Below are 13,966 nucleotides of genomic sequence, written 5' to 3'. Positions count from 1 at the left end.
TCTACCCTCTGCAGTTCCAACTCTCAAAGCTCTCCCTAGAAAGCATCCAGGACTGAGAGAGAACAATGATAGGACTTGAAAATGGTGGAAGCTGGTTGAGTTGTCTTTATTAACAAAGGGGATCTCCAAGGCCACTACATTGAGGAAGGATACTGGAGGGAGAAGGCCTACCTGCTGCTCACACTATATACAGATGCAAGCAAGGGCGGAGAGAGGGTGGGAGCTCTGAGCCCTCTCCCTCTAGGGAAGGGAAGAGGCAAGATGGGGTGGGGGGGAGGAAAGGGGGGAATGTTTTGGCTATGGGGTCCCTCCTCCATTCCCTGGGGACTGAGGGGGGAAATCATTAAAGTGCTTTCAGAAATGAGGAAATGGTCCCTGCCCCTGGAGTGGCTGGTGACCCCCCCAACCCAGGGCCCAGTGAATACCCCCCCCAGAGTCTGGTACATTCAAGGGGGGAGCCGGCTCCCCTGGCGTGCAAAAAAGGGGGCAGGGCCCTGCTCAGTCAGCAGCAATGGGGTAAGGGGTCCAAGCCCCAAGCACTCTCTTCTGTAGAGAAAAGGGAGGAGCAAGTCCCACTCAATTCCTGGTAAGGGGAAGGAAGCTGTGTCATCCCCCAGAAGTTAAGGAAAGGCAGTTTTGAGAATGTCGGGAGAAAGGATGATCACGTGATCACAAAAGCTTCAGGAATATGAGGTCACGTTCCCAGCAGGCTCCAGTGAATCAAACCATTAAAAGCAAAAGCCCAAGGGGGGTGGGAGGTCAGGGGCGGCCTGGGAAGTCTGGCTGTGGGGACAGAGCTGGGTCCGTGTGGGGAGCCCCAGCCCAGGGGCCTCGTCACCAGTTCATGATGCAGTTACGGTTCAGAGTCATAAAGTAAACTTGGCTGCTTCCTCCAGAGCGGACTGAGGCAAAAAACACCTGGATGAAATAGAAAAGACATCACCCAGGGCTAAAGTGTGGGGGTGGGCAGGGAAGAGAGACGAAAGAGGAAGTGAATGGACACCTGTTTCTCTCCATCCCCAAGGAAAGGCAAGTGTTATCAGGTCCCTGGGGTAAAGGCAACAGAGCCCACGGGGTGGGGGTAAGGGGGTAAGGGGGATGGTGTGGCTCTGACAGCCTCAGAACAGCAGAACCATTCCACACTTCCAGATCCCTGCCCAGAGCAAGGTCTGGAGAGCGGCCCAAGACCAGGGCTAGGCTCCTCTCAGAGATACATTGCCTCACCTTATCATTCCGCTCACACAGGAACTTGAGCCTCTGGGCTCGTTTGTGCATGAAGACCCCATCTAGGTGGCCTGTCTCCACAGAGCGGATCTCTATGGCCTTCTCACCCCAGCCCATTATCTGGTTGGAGCAGATGTAGGCTGAAGGGAGAAGATGGTGAAGGGCTGTAAGGAGGCTTTGGTCCTAATCACCTTGGAACAAGCAGCTTGGGGTGTCCTTCACTCACCGACAGAGGTGGGCATCTCTCCCCACTGCAGCACCACGTCCTTGATGATCCGCCCGTAAGTGTTGACGTAGACACCCTCGTCTTCATAGCAAAGCAGCATCTCCATGCCGTCAGTGTTGGGGAGAAAGACGATGGCGTGGGGTGTGATCTGGCTCTGGATCTAGGGAGAAGAAGGTAGACTGGGTGGGGTCCTCACGTCATGTCTAGAATGGGTTGGTCTCCCTCATCCCACAGTCCTGCTAAGCTCACATGTACAGGGATGTAGATGTCATAGCTGTTCCCAGAGTCAACATCCACAGCATGGAAGCCAGCACTGGAACCATAGATGACCTTGAGCCGCTGGCCCTCCTCTACTGTCAGGTCCACCAGCAGAGGGCGGTGAGGGAGGTCAGCAAAGGACTGTGGAGGAGAGAAGGCTCAGGGAAGACAGGTGGAGGGGCAGAACCTTGGAACATACTGGTGGCTGAGGCTGGGATTACCTTGAAGGCCATGAATTTGTGGTAGGGTTTAGGGGCCCAGGCATACACCTCCACGGAGTTCTTCAGAGCAATGACCAGGAACTTAATTCGTTCATATTTCACTGGAGGGCAGGAAAAGGGGGTGAGGGGACACACGATTCAGTGACTTTCACTGTGAGCGTTGAGGACTTCTTAGTGGTTAGCCCAGAACTTGTTGCTCCCTGACTACCGTGCTGTGGCATCCTCACCAACACGATAGTGGCCGCAGCCCTCCATGTCCCCCACGGTGGTCCACCCCTGCTTCTTTTCCACCTCTGGGTCATTGTGTAGAATCTTATTCCGAAGCCAGGACAGGTAATATACCCGCAGTTTGTTCCTTTTCCCTGTAAGATGAACCGACAAGCATACATAGACACACAGACAGACACACAGACAGACAGACACACACACTCTCTCTCTCTCTCATTCCTTCTTATCAAAGGCCCTGTTGCTGCATCCCATGGTGCTGTCTGACCACCGCTGTCCTCCTCCCAGAACGAGGACAAGCAAGCCACAGTTAAGCCCGTCCCCAAACTTCACACACACCTGAGATGGTGATGAGCAGGTTGAGCCCTTCCAGAACATCCATTTGCTGGAAGCGTCGTCGCCCAATAAGTCCATACACTTTGCCCTGCCCACTTCGGTCCAGCAACATCAGCCCATTCTCTGTGCCCACTAGGAGGTTGACCCCTGCAACAGGAATCCTTGGACAGGTCAGAGGCACATCCAGGCTCTCCCCTGACCAGGAGCATGGAGGCTGTGCCCAGACCACCTTCACCTTTTCCAGCCCTGGCTTACCCCAGAGGGCTGCACAGAGGATCTCGGAATTGAATCGCTTCTTGTACTTGCGAATCTCAGGAGTTTCACTATGAGCTCGAGTGTTGGTGGGATTGACGTTGACCACAGAGCCCTTCCTCACATCAAACTGCAGTTGATCAAGGCGACCACCCTCTCCACCCACTAGGGCTACCAAAGAAGAGAGAGGGTGGGCTGCAACCCCTCAGTAATTACTTTTATTCCTATGCCCCTCCACCTATCTTGGCACATCAAGATCCTCTGAATGGGGAGACTTTAGAACAGAGGTGCACTGAGAGAAGAACACCTGAGCTTAAGGCCAAGGCCTGGCTCAACATCTGCCTCCAACACTCACAAGTTCCACCTCTGCCTGGCTTCCTCAGCCACTCTGAGCAACCCCCAAGTCCCCCGCTGACAACACCCCAACCCTCTTTTTTGTTTGCTTGTTTCTGTATGCTGGTACCCATGGAGACCAGAAGAGGGCATCAGATCCCCTGAACATGGAGTTTCAAGAGGTTTTGAGCTGACTTAAGTGAATGTTGGGAACCAAACCTGGGCTCTCTGAAGAGCAGAAATTTTTATCCACTGAGCCATCTCTCCAGCCCCATGCCTATTTTCAGAGAGCTCCTATCTAGGCTCGCTCTGTACTCCAGCCTCAAGGCAGATGGTTCCTCCTGTCCTCACCTGTGATGGGGATGGTATCCCCACTGCCTCCAGGCTGGTAGATCCCTAGATCCACAAACATGGTGAATGAACTCTTTCCTGGGGCCTTTACCAGCCCACGAGACTGGTACTGTGGGGGGAGAGGGAATAGTCAAGATACACGTGTGGCCCTGGTCTGTGGCCCTCGTTCTTCTATGGGATGGATCTCAGGTCCCCATTAAGGTCACAGTACTGGCTGCACCTGTCACAGTGCTCCTAGCACCCACTCTTCTGCAAACCCCAGGGCTCTTCCTTCAGTCGCTGACCCGCCCGCCCCACACACTTACATCGCCGCCTCCATCCTTGGTTGGAGGGCTTTGACCCTGGCTGTTCTCAGTAGGTGAGTGGCTGGGCTGGACCACATCTGGCAGGTTTGTGTAGCCATTGCTATCAGCAAGCAGCAGGCTTCGCTCCTCTTCAGGAGTCTGGAGAACAGACAGAAGGTCAGGGTAGGGCCGCAGAGGGCATGCTGCAGGAAAAGGCAAGGGTAAGGAGACCCACTCACACGTTGGACCACCATGGTGCCTCCTCCATATGAGGGCTGGGTCCCGGATACCTCTTCAACATCATGAACCACCATGGTGCTGACGCTGTCTGTGTCACCATCACTGCTGTGGGAAAGATGAAGGTGGGGCCTTCCAGGTCCTGCCTGCCATACAATGCCACAGGAAGCAGGTGACAGCCAGAGACTTGGCTTTCAGCCTCCTCAAAAGCCCTTACTGACTCAGGTCCTTTCTGAGTGGCCCTCAGCCAGGCTGATAAAGAAACAGAGGGGCATCTGACAGGGTCCCACAGTGACAGCAGTGGAAGGGGGGAGCTACCAACTTCACTCTCTGATCCCTCCAACCTGGCTCAACCCTGCTCCCTCCTTCCCTAAATCTCTCCTCTGCTTGTCCTGATGAGGAAGGCCCTGCCCTAGGATACCCCATACCGGCCCCCAGGAGTGTCTCTGCTCCCCTCTGATGGCTCCCCATCGCCTTCCTCCTCCTCATCTTCACTGCTCTCCACCTCCTCACTGGATGAGGAATAGTCCATGGCCTTCTTGGGAGGCTTAGGGGCCTCATCCAGAGTCTGCTCCTTGAGCAACACGAAATCCTGCAGGGAAGAAGAGATGAGGGGAGGCAGTAGGGCTCGGGCAGAAGCACCACCAAGGAAGGGTGCCTGCCTGCCAGTGTAGGCGCAGGCAGGGGACAAAGGACAGCTTCCCAGCAGCCCCTCACTAACCTCACCAATCGCTCGCTTATAGCTCTGGGAGGGTCACAGAGGAAGAAAGGCAGCCAGGAGGAAGCAGGAGAGATGGTGAGAAGGTTAGTAACATGGCTGTGCTGTGTAAGGTCAGTAGCTCCCCTAGCCTCTCACATTAGGGAAAGCTCCACAGCCTGCCCCGGATCACTTACTGCGGGCCGGCCTGGCCTTGAGCGGTGGTCTTCAGGCTTGGCCTTGTTCCCAGGGGAGAGCACTGGGGAGCTGTCCAGTTTTGTGGAGGCTGCATGGCAGGGTGGGAGACAGAAAGTCACAGATGTCTACAGTATAGTGCCAGGCCCATGCCCTGGGCTGACCACGGGCACTAAACCCATTCACATCCCTCTTGTTTCCTTTGGTGCTCTGGTCCTAAACCACTGAAGGAAATGGACTCTGTTTTTGGTGTTGGTCAAGACAAAGCCAAGACCCAGGGAAAGCTTGGGCCTGGGCTGACATACCTCCCACACGGTTTCGGTTCCGCTCCAAGGAGCCGGCCTGAGGGAGGTGGCCGTGGGAGGCAGGGAGGACACTGTCTGAACGCTCCCAGCCAGGGTCACTCCTCCTGAGGTCAGGGTTACTGTGAAGGGACAGAGTTCACATCAGAGATGTTCTCCCAGCCGTGAGTGTCAAGCTGCACTGCAGGAGGAGCCATCACCAGGGAAGCAGGTGGCAGAAGTGAGAGGTGAGAGTAAGTGGGGGGCAACTCCATTACCTAGAGGTGTTGGGCGGGCCAGGGGGCTGAGCTGGGGGCCCAGGAGGCTTGGGGGTGCCTCGCTCTGCCCGCCTCTGCAGATAGATTTGCCAGGCGGAGTTGCTGCGAGGTCTGTGGAGGGAGCACAGGGTGCCGGGGCGGGTCGTGGTGGCACAGGGAGGGGATGAGGTGCCTGGTTTGGGGCTTGCCCCGACCCTATGCAGATAACCTGGCCAAGTCCCTCTATCTCTCACTCCCTAGGCTGCCACATCATGACCCCCCTGGTGGTGTGTACCTGGCACGGACAGCCTGAGCTGGCCGGGACCCTCCGGCCCCACTGGTGTTAAGGGCAGTGGCAATAGACGAGGTCCTCTGAGGAACCTGGAGAGAAAGCGCAGTTGACAAGCTCTGTCTGTCAGTGTTGTGCAGACATGGACATGGCACACACGCGATTCCACTGTCAACCTGAGGAATGCAGTCCTCAGCATTCGTGGAGAACACGTGGGAACAGGTTCAGAGAAGTTACTGTGTGCAGCAGGCTGTGAGGCTGAAGAATGGCTACGCTGGGATAAGGGAAGCCTTAAGACTCCTGGCCATTTCACATTCCTATAGTTGCTCTGTCTTTCTACCCACTGGATGCTGACCCTGACAGGCAGTGTCTCCATGGCCGCCTGGCTTTCTTCCTCCCACTTCAGAGATATATTCTTGGTTTTGGGGTTATACTTACCTTGGGCGGAGCTTCATTATCAGGCCGGACCCAGGATGGAGGGTTTGGGCTAGGCCCAGGCCCTTCAGAGGTGGGGTCTGAATTCTGGCGGATGACAGCTCCTCGGGCACTGGGTGTGGCAGTGGGTGTGGGGACAGCAGCAGGGTCAGGGTCGTGGGAGGCTGGGAAGGCAGCCAAGTTTCGAGTGGGTTGGTCCTGCAGGGACTGGGATCGGGGTACAGGTGCTGCATATGGCTTCAGTGGGACCCGGTGTGCCACCAGGCTCTGCAGGGAAAGACCAGAAAGGGTGGACTGCCTGCTTTGTGGCACATCCTGCAGACTGGGGTCTGGGATGAGAAAAATTCCTGCTCCCATCAAAGATAAGGGGACTCTAAAGCTAGAGAAGTCACCTGTGCAGGGGATGTGCCCGGTGGTGCACAGAAGACACGGGTGAATGCAAGCATGTGCTCATGGGTGTAAGCAAAGCCACCCATGTCTGTGTTAGGACATGGGTGGGATGGACTTACCTTGTGTGGTCCTTCCTGAGGCTCCACAGGCCTCTGCATAGGAGGAGTTTGGGAAAGAGGTCCTGGGGGGCTAGGAGAGGCCTGGGAGATGGGGGGCTCTGGCCCCGCACTGCTTGGCTTTGTCTTGGCCAAGGGAGAGTTCTGCTGCTTGTTCATCCGAGCTCTCTCTTCCACCTGTGATTTGAGTAGGGCATCAGCAGGTCAGCGGCTGCTTCTGGTCTCAACATTAGATTCTCACTTCCTCCACACGCTCTAGTCCCACAACCTCCACTCCCTCCCTCCCTCAGCGCCCTTACTGTGGAGCAACCACTTCCCACAATGTTCCTCCGGCAAAGACTGGTAGGATGGGGTCTTAGGAGACAAGGGAGGCAGCATACCTCTCGGGCCCATGCTGGCTTGTCAGCAGGATTAATGCCCCGACCATAATGATACAGGGGTTTCCTATCTCCAGGTAGGATCTGCTGCTGCTGCTGCTGCTGCTGCTGCTGCTGCTGCTGCTGTTGCTTCTGGAGCTGCTGCTGCTGTTGCTGCTGCTGCTGCAGGGACTTGAGGTAGGCATGCTCCTGCTGCAGCTGTCTCTGGAGCCGCTCTGACTGCCGCTGCTCCTCCAGCTGCTTCCGCTTGTATTCCTGGGCCCAACAGTAGGGAGAGAGGGCTCAGCAGAGTGTGGCCATGTAAGTTAGAGCAGGCAGGCCTTCCTTTCCTCTACTGCCTAGACAGGAGCTGCTTCCCTGGTCTTGGGAGGCCCCTTTCCCTGATGTGTTTCCATCCCAGTGCGGGAAAGCAACTCAGGATGGCATTTTCCCGAGGACACTGAGGGACCCCGTTACCAGCAGCAAGGCCTGTTCCTGGAGCAGCTGTTGCTGAAGGATCTCGAGCTGTCGCTGCTCCTCCTCTAGCCTGTGACGAATATATTCCTGGGGGGTGGGGGTGGGCGGGGCAGGGAGGGAGGGAAGGAGGCGGCAGGAGGGTGGCAGCAGCGGCGAAGGAAGGGATCAGCAGGGTGAGGATGAGGGAGACAGGGGTAGATGAGCCCCAGGGGGCAATGAGGCACAGATGGCAGTAAGAGGACATGGGATGAGGAGGAATCAGGTGGGAACATGAAGGATAGTGCCCCAGGGAGGAGACAGGGTGGGCAGAGATGGGGAATGAAGGCACAGAGACAGGAGGGCAGGGAGCAGGGTAGGGTTGAAGGGTAGGAGAAAACAGAGAAAGAGTGAAGCTAGAAAAGATAGGAGGAATCTAGGGGCAGGGGAGCCAAAGGGACAGGGCACCGGGAGCAGGAAGGCAGGCAGCAGGGGCAGGGGCAGGGGCAGGGGCAGGGCAGGGCAGGGCAGGGCAGGGCAGGGCAGGGCAGGGCAGGGCAGGGCAGGGCAGGGCAGGTGTGGAGGCGGGTGTGTGTGTGTGCGCTGGTGCCGATACCTGTTCCCGCTCTGCTTGCCGCCTCTCTTCCTCCCGACGGAGGGCTTGCATGTCTTCCAGCCGCCGCTGCTGCTCCTTCTCCTGCAGCTTGCGCTGTTCTCGCTCTCGCCGCTGTTGCTGTAGACGGGGTAGTATGTCTTAGGGATCCGACTGGCACAGGGGCTAGTACAGCACAGCCTTGGAAGGACTGCCCCTCCATGGACAGCAGGTTAGAGACGGTGGAGAGAAAGGCTTCAATGTTTCCAAGCACATATATTCCTAGCCCTGTGCTAGAGCTGTGCATCTGGGCCCCAAGAGCTCAGCGTGAGGTAGCCGTGCACATGGGGCTGGATGGGAACTGCTGCCCACAGCACTTGCCAGTTTTATGTCAACTTGACACAAGCCAGAGTGATTTTAGGAGAGGGAACCTTAATTGAGAAAATGTCCCCATGAGACTAGTGGTGCACTTTCTTGACTGATGACTGCCATGGGAGTGGCCAACCCACTGTAGGCTGTCCCACCCTTGGACTGGTGGCCCTGGGTGCTATAAGAAAATCAGATCAAGCAAGCCATGAGGAGCAAGTCTGAGAGCCATGTTCCTCCGAATTGCTTTCCGTCATGGTGTCATCACAGCAGCTGAAAGCCTAAGATGGCCACCATAAACACCTAATCCTTGCATCCCAAGCCTTTGTTCCTTGAACACTGAGAAATGGATGTCAGTGTCAACCTTTGGCCAAAAGGGGGCACCAAGTGCCCATGCACCGAAAAGCGACCTTCAGATTTATGAAACCACCTTCACAAATTGGTAGCCCAAGATGTGCAGGACATTCTTTTTGGCCAGTGTCTGCTCTGACTCCAAACAACAGAAACATCAAAACGGCCACGGCTGAGCTTCTGGACCCTTATACACAGAAGAGCATTTCCCACGGTGGCGGTGAGGCTGCTGGCCAGGCCTCTGTCAAGTCCTCCCCACTTCTATCAGAGCAGCGGAAAGTTTTCAAGTCAAGCTTTCTTACAAATGTCTTCTTCCTCAGTAAGAACAGAGCCTACTCTGAGGAGCAGAGATAGTGTAGATGCTGGAGTTGCTGTCTCCTGCACAGTGTCTGTACTGTTTAGTTAGAAATTTTGAAAAAATGAAACAAACAAATAAACAAACAAAAACCCCCCAAAGTCCAGAGTTCTCATTCTCCGTTACACACCAACAGTAAGTACATTCAAACACACACACAAAATTCTTCTTTCCTTTTGCATGTGTTACCAGAGACCAAACCCAAGACCTTCATGTATGACAGACTCTATCACTGAGCTGAGCTGTATTCCTAGCCCCAACCGTGTGTGTGTGTGTGTGTGTGTGTGTGTGTGTGTGTAAACAAGGCTTAAGCTTATCAGATTGGACACAAACTTGCTATGTAGCTCAGGCTGACCTAGAACGTCTCATCTTCTTGCCTCCTCTTTCAGAGTGCTGGGGTTACACGTATGTACTATTGCAACCAGTTTTTTTTTTTTTTTTTTTTAATGTTTATTATATATAAGTACACTGTAGCTGTCTTCAGACACACCAGAAGAGGGCATCAGATCCCATTACAGATGGCTGTGAGCCACCATGTGGTTCCTGGGATTTGAACTCAGGACCTCTGGAAGAGCAGTCAGTGCTCTTAACCACTGAGCCATCTCTTCAGCCTCTACAACCAGTTTTAAATGCTGTGGTGAATTCAGGGGTTTAGGCATGTTAGCAAGCCCTCGACCACTGAGCTACACTCCCAGCTTTTTGGTTGTTTTGTGGTTTTTTTTTTTTTTTTTTTGGTCTTGAGACTATGCTGGTCTGGAGTTTTTCATCTTCCTGTCTCTACCTCCCAAATATGAACAGTACAGGCTAAAGCTACCATACCTAGCTATATTACTTTAATGAGTAATATAGAAATGGAAAACTGTACTTAAACACAGATTCTCTTCAATTAAAATGAATTCCCTCTATCAGCCTTTAATTAGTCCAAAATTGGAAGGCTATGCTTTATAAGAAAATAAGTCAAAATCAAAATAATCAGGAGTACAGCAGGTCTTCCCAGCCTCTGTTTGGAACAGATCAGCTGCACCAACATACGTGAACACAGACCTGTAGCCAGCCCAGACGGATGGCCTCTAGAGCTGGAGAAGCCCAGAGTGGAAAGATAGCACAAACTGTTGCTCTTCAGAGGGCTCTGCTCTGACAGGATGTCATGGCACAACCATCCCCACATGGCCAGGTTGGGAGCCAGGACATGGAGACTGAGTCTCTAATAGCAGTGAGGTCTGACAAGAGCTAGGCAAGCCTTTCTCACTCTGCACGTCCTCCTGCCCTGGTCAATAGCCAGTGTCTTCTCAACACACAGGATGGAGACCCACCTCCTCTACACGTCGCCGCTCCTCCTTCTGCTCCTCTATGCGACGCTGCCGCTGGTGCAGCAGGTGTTTGATGTGTGCCTCAGGGTCCCGCTGCTGCTGCTGCTGCAGCTGCTGCTGCTGCTTTAAAGCCTCTGAGTTGCTCTTATTCTCCTGTTGGAGTCTGAGGAATTCTCGGCGGAGTGTGGACTCCCCAGGCACATTCATGATGGAACTGAGGAGCGGCACAAATGCATACTGAGGACAGAGCACACTGGTGGTCCTCATCTCTGGGCAGCCTGCCGAGTGGATGCCTCCAACTGTACCAGCCATCCTGCCAATGGCCAATCCCAAACGGGGCAGGAAATCTGCCTTCTGTTTCGTCCCTCTTCCCTGTTTTGAGTAGGGCCTACATTATGTAGCCCAGACTGGTTGGAACTTGCTCTCCTCCTGTTTCAGGCCCCCCCAGTGCAAGGATTAGATGAGCATCATCACCCTTGGCATCTGCCCAGAGTGTGGTGCTGTTTTCAAGATTCCAGCCTACACCTCTGTCAGCCCTAAGACACCCTCCTCGTCAAGATTCATCTACTTCACTCTCTGTCCTGCAGGGACTCTGTTTTTTCAGTTACACTATTTACTGTGTGTGCATGCATGCTTGTAAGTGGTCCATGTGTGTGTGTCTGAGTGCACCACAGCATGCCAGTGGAGGTCAGAGGACAATTCTCGCCTTTCACCTAAACTCCGTCACCAGGCTTGGGCAGGTGCCTTGCCTGCTGAGCCGACCCACCAGTCTAGAGACTCCGTTTATGCAAGCTTCTATCACTATATGCCATTACCTGAGCGTCCCCAAGGCCAAGCATCACTGTTGTTCCTCCAGACAACAGAGACCCCAACCTCCCAGCTCTACTTGCCAAACCCACCTTGGCTCGCCTTCCTCTCCATGGCTGTCGTCTTCCTCCTCACTGCCACTGTACTCATACTCTGTCTCCTCTGCAAAGGAGACCACGGATACTTTTCCACTCACAGCCCCAGCCTCCACCCTGGGTAGGGAGACCTCAGCTGGGAATATCTGTCTGCACAGCCCCGCCCTACAGTTACAAGTTCAGGAAAGGGTTCCTTGGGCAGGGAGATTGAGGTAAGAGAGGGTGCAAAGCAAGCCCAAAGACCCCATGGCTAGAGAGGAGACAGGGAAGAGGTATCACCCAAAACCCCTGCGCCCCAGCCGTCCACTGACCTTTCTCCCCCCGCTTCTTCCGGGAGCGGTCAATGTGGTCCTTGAGCTGGATGCGGACCTGCCGCTCCGTGGGCTGGTCTCGGATGAAGGGGAATTTGAGTAACTGTTCTGTTGGTGGTCGGCTCAGGTAAGTCTTGATGAGACACGTGTCAATGAAGTCAGTGAACTTCTTAGACCTAGAAACAGTGGCGGCTTACATTGCGAGGTTCCCTTTGGAAGGGAAGTCACAGGAAGAAGATAGTGGGCCACTCATCTCTAAACTGACTTCTCCAAACCCCAATCCCAGTTGCTACCTGCAGTCCCCACACCTCTTCCATGGTGAACACCAAAGCCTGGACACAGGAAGTACTAAGGTGAGGGCAGCCCTCCTAGACACCTTCCTTGCCAGATTGAAAGCACTCAAAGACATACCATTTCTTTGACTTGAGCCTGGGGGGAGGGTTCCGAGGGATGAGGAAGAGAGCCCGCATAGGGTGCATGTCACACAGAGCTGGGACACAGAAGAGAGACCATCAATCTTCTTGGCCATATTTAGAGGCCAAGGAATCCCTCCTTTAACATGGCCTCTGAAGCCCTCCTCCTCCCTACATCCACTCCCTTGCCTTCCCTCCTTCTGTCCCATCCTACCCCAAGGCACAATCAGCACTTACGGGGGGCTCCCTCTGCCATTTCAATGGCTGTGATTCCTAGAGACCAAATGTCACTCTAAAAAAAGGGACAAAAGGGACAGTTATGAATGCTTCTGACAATACTCCAGAGTAACTTCCTTCACACAGCGTCCATACAAACCTACCATGTCCTTATCCCTTCCCTAACCCCCTTCCTACAAATCATTCCCCCTTCCAATATAAACCTTTCCTGAAGTACAGTGTTAGGTGTGATTAGCTCCTTTGTGACAGGGTGTTGCTAGAAGTCCTGGAGGCCTTTACGCTGCGGTCCTGGAGGCCTTTACGCTGTGGTCCTCCAGGCCTTTACGCTGCAGTCCTCCAGTGTTTAGCTACTCAGGTCTGCCTCATGCCAAAGTTTCTCTCTTCATGGCTCACATGCTACTTCCCTCACCTGGTTTATGCTCCCAAACCTTTAATCTGTCTTCCCCACCTCCTTCCTACCACCAGGAGCCACAGTGCTCCCACTCCCCACATCATACCCTGTAGTCATAGGTGGCATCGGGGTTCTCGTCACAGGCAATGACTTCTGGAGCCATCCAGTATGGGGTCCCAATGAAAGTGTTCCGCCTCCCCACAGTGCGGTCCAGCTGGGCACTCACCCCAAAGTCCACTGTAAGCATGAGGAGGGGTCAGCAGGAGCGGTCCCCAGCTTCTGCTTCATTCTACCCGGTGGCCTCATGACCCTGGTGTCTCAATCATGAGGTCCAGACCCACCACCACTAAGAAGCTGCACATCCCCTTCCGCCTTCAAGGTTTGGAAGAACCTGACCCAATCTTTCTGGATCCTGGGGCTCAAAGGACAGCATCCCAGGGAGGAGAGAACCCAATGCCCTATCGACCACAGAAGGACGCTGAGCAGCTGCCTGCTGTGGAGTAGCAGGGGAAGAGCTCTCAAGATTCTCAACAGGAGGCAAGATTCTCAGGGTGGGTGATGGGACAGGGAATAAGCCGCCTCAGCACACATGCGGCCGGACCTAAGCCAGACATCTAAGGAAAGGGATCTTGTTTTCTGTCTTGACAGTGACAGGGCCTCAGAAGGACCCATAGTACCTAGCTTGACTTCAGCATTCTCTGTCAGCAGCACATTTTGTCCCTTGATATCTCGGTGGATCACCTTGTGGGCATGGAGATGGGCAAGACCCTGGGACAAAAGAGTGGGAACAATCAGCTGCAGTGCTGGAGTGGGTGGGAAAGAGCAGGACAGTGTAAAGAGACTGAGGGGAGGTTAGCTATTAGTCCAGACAGAGTGAGACTGAGGTACAAACACACCCACCCACAGCCTGAGCACAGGCAGAGCTGTCCTGGGTGTGTGGGGTGCGTGGAGAATGGATCAGAGTGGTGGAGGGGGGAGGAATGGGAAGAGGCTCCAAGCTCACCCTGAGAATCTCCCTGCAGATGTACGCAATGCAATCCTCTTTCAGCGCGTTTCCTTTCGTGTTCTTTACCAGGTCGGTCACTGAGCCAGCACCGCAGAACTCCATCACCAGCTAGGTTCCGGGTCCAAGGAAACAGTTGGGAAGAGAAAAATCTGTCAGGCAAGGCCTCTGCCCCCAACCAGACTCCTGGAGGAGGACCAGAAGTTTGGGGACCAGACAGGCGTGCATCAGATAGCGGGGGCTAGATGATCCTCAGAAGCCACAGGACTTCCCTAAGGTCACCGAGAAAAGCACACACTTGGAGAAGAACTGGTAATAT

General features: G+C 54.4%; 1 protein-coding gene across 1 annotated transcript in view; it reads right to left on the bottom strand.

The window, feature by feature from the left end:
* Positions 1 to 84: 84 nt before the first annotated feature.
* Positions 85 to 13,966, bottom strand: part of Mink1 (misshapen like kinase 1) — a 52,580-nt gene continuing 38,698 nt past the window's right edge. The window contains exons 5-33 of the mRNA XM_032914444.1: positions 13,648 to 13,758; positions 13,322 to 13,412; positions 12,751 to 12,881; positions 12,254 to 12,308; positions 12,015 to 12,093; positions 11,604 to 11,779; positions 11,290 to 11,359; positions 10,394 to 10,604; positions 8,033 to 8,149; positions 6,988 to 7,239; positions 6,611 to 6,784; positions 6,105 to 6,368; positions 5,673 to 5,758; positions 5,399 to 5,509; positions 5,145 to 5,263; positions 4,842 to 4,930; positions 4,669 to 4,692; positions 4,376 to 4,539; positions 3,950 to 4,052; positions 3,732 to 3,869; positions 3,427 to 3,535; positions 2,746 to 2,913; positions 2,494 to 2,637; positions 2,157 to 2,291; positions 1,930 to 2,030; positions 1,700 to 1,849; positions 1,451 to 1,610; positions 1,225 to 1,364; positions 85 to 918 (exon numbers count right to left, since the gene is read on the bottom strand). Coding sequence (XP_032770335.1) covers positions 835 to 918; positions 1,225 to 1,364; positions 1,451 to 1,610; positions 1,700 to 1,849; positions 1,930 to 2,030; positions 2,157 to 2,291; positions 2,494 to 2,637; positions 2,746 to 2,913; positions 3,427 to 3,535; positions 3,732 to 3,869; positions 3,950 to 4,052; positions 4,376 to 4,539; positions 4,669 to 4,692; positions 4,842 to 4,930; positions 5,145 to 5,263; positions 5,399 to 5,509; positions 5,673 to 5,758; positions 6,105 to 6,368; positions 6,611 to 6,784; positions 6,988 to 7,239; positions 8,033 to 8,149; positions 10,394 to 10,604; positions 11,290 to 11,359; positions 11,604 to 11,779; positions 12,015 to 12,093; positions 12,254 to 12,308; positions 12,751 to 12,881; positions 13,322 to 13,412; positions 13,648 to 13,758 — 3,756 coding nt within the window. The 3' untranslated portion in view covers positions 85 to 834. The remainder of the gene's footprint in view (positions 919 to 1,224; positions 1,365 to 1,450; positions 1,611 to 1,699; positions 1,850 to 1,929; positions 2,031 to 2,156; positions 2,292 to 2,493; positions 2,638 to 2,745; positions 2,914 to 3,426; positions 3,536 to 3,731; positions 3,870 to 3,949; positions 4,053 to 4,375; positions 4,540 to 4,668; positions 4,693 to 4,841; positions 4,931 to 5,144; positions 5,264 to 5,398; positions 5,510 to 5,672; positions 5,759 to 6,104; positions 6,369 to 6,610; positions 6,785 to 6,987; positions 7,240 to 8,032; positions 8,150 to 10,393; positions 10,605 to 11,289; positions 11,360 to 11,603; positions 11,780 to 12,014; positions 12,094 to 12,253; positions 12,309 to 12,750; positions 12,882 to 13,321; positions 13,413 to 13,647; positions 13,759 to 13,966) is intronic.

The sequence above is a fragment of the Rattus rattus genome, chromosome 9 (genome assembly GCF_011064425.1).
Source record: "Rattus rattus isolate New Zealand chromosome 9, Rrattus_CSIRO_v1, whole genome shotgun sequence".
NCBI classification, from domain to species: Eukaryota; Metazoa; Chordata; class Mammalia; order Rodentia; family Muridae; genus Rattus; species Rattus rattus.
This window is presented reverse-complemented; position numbering and strand designations above follow the sequence as displayed.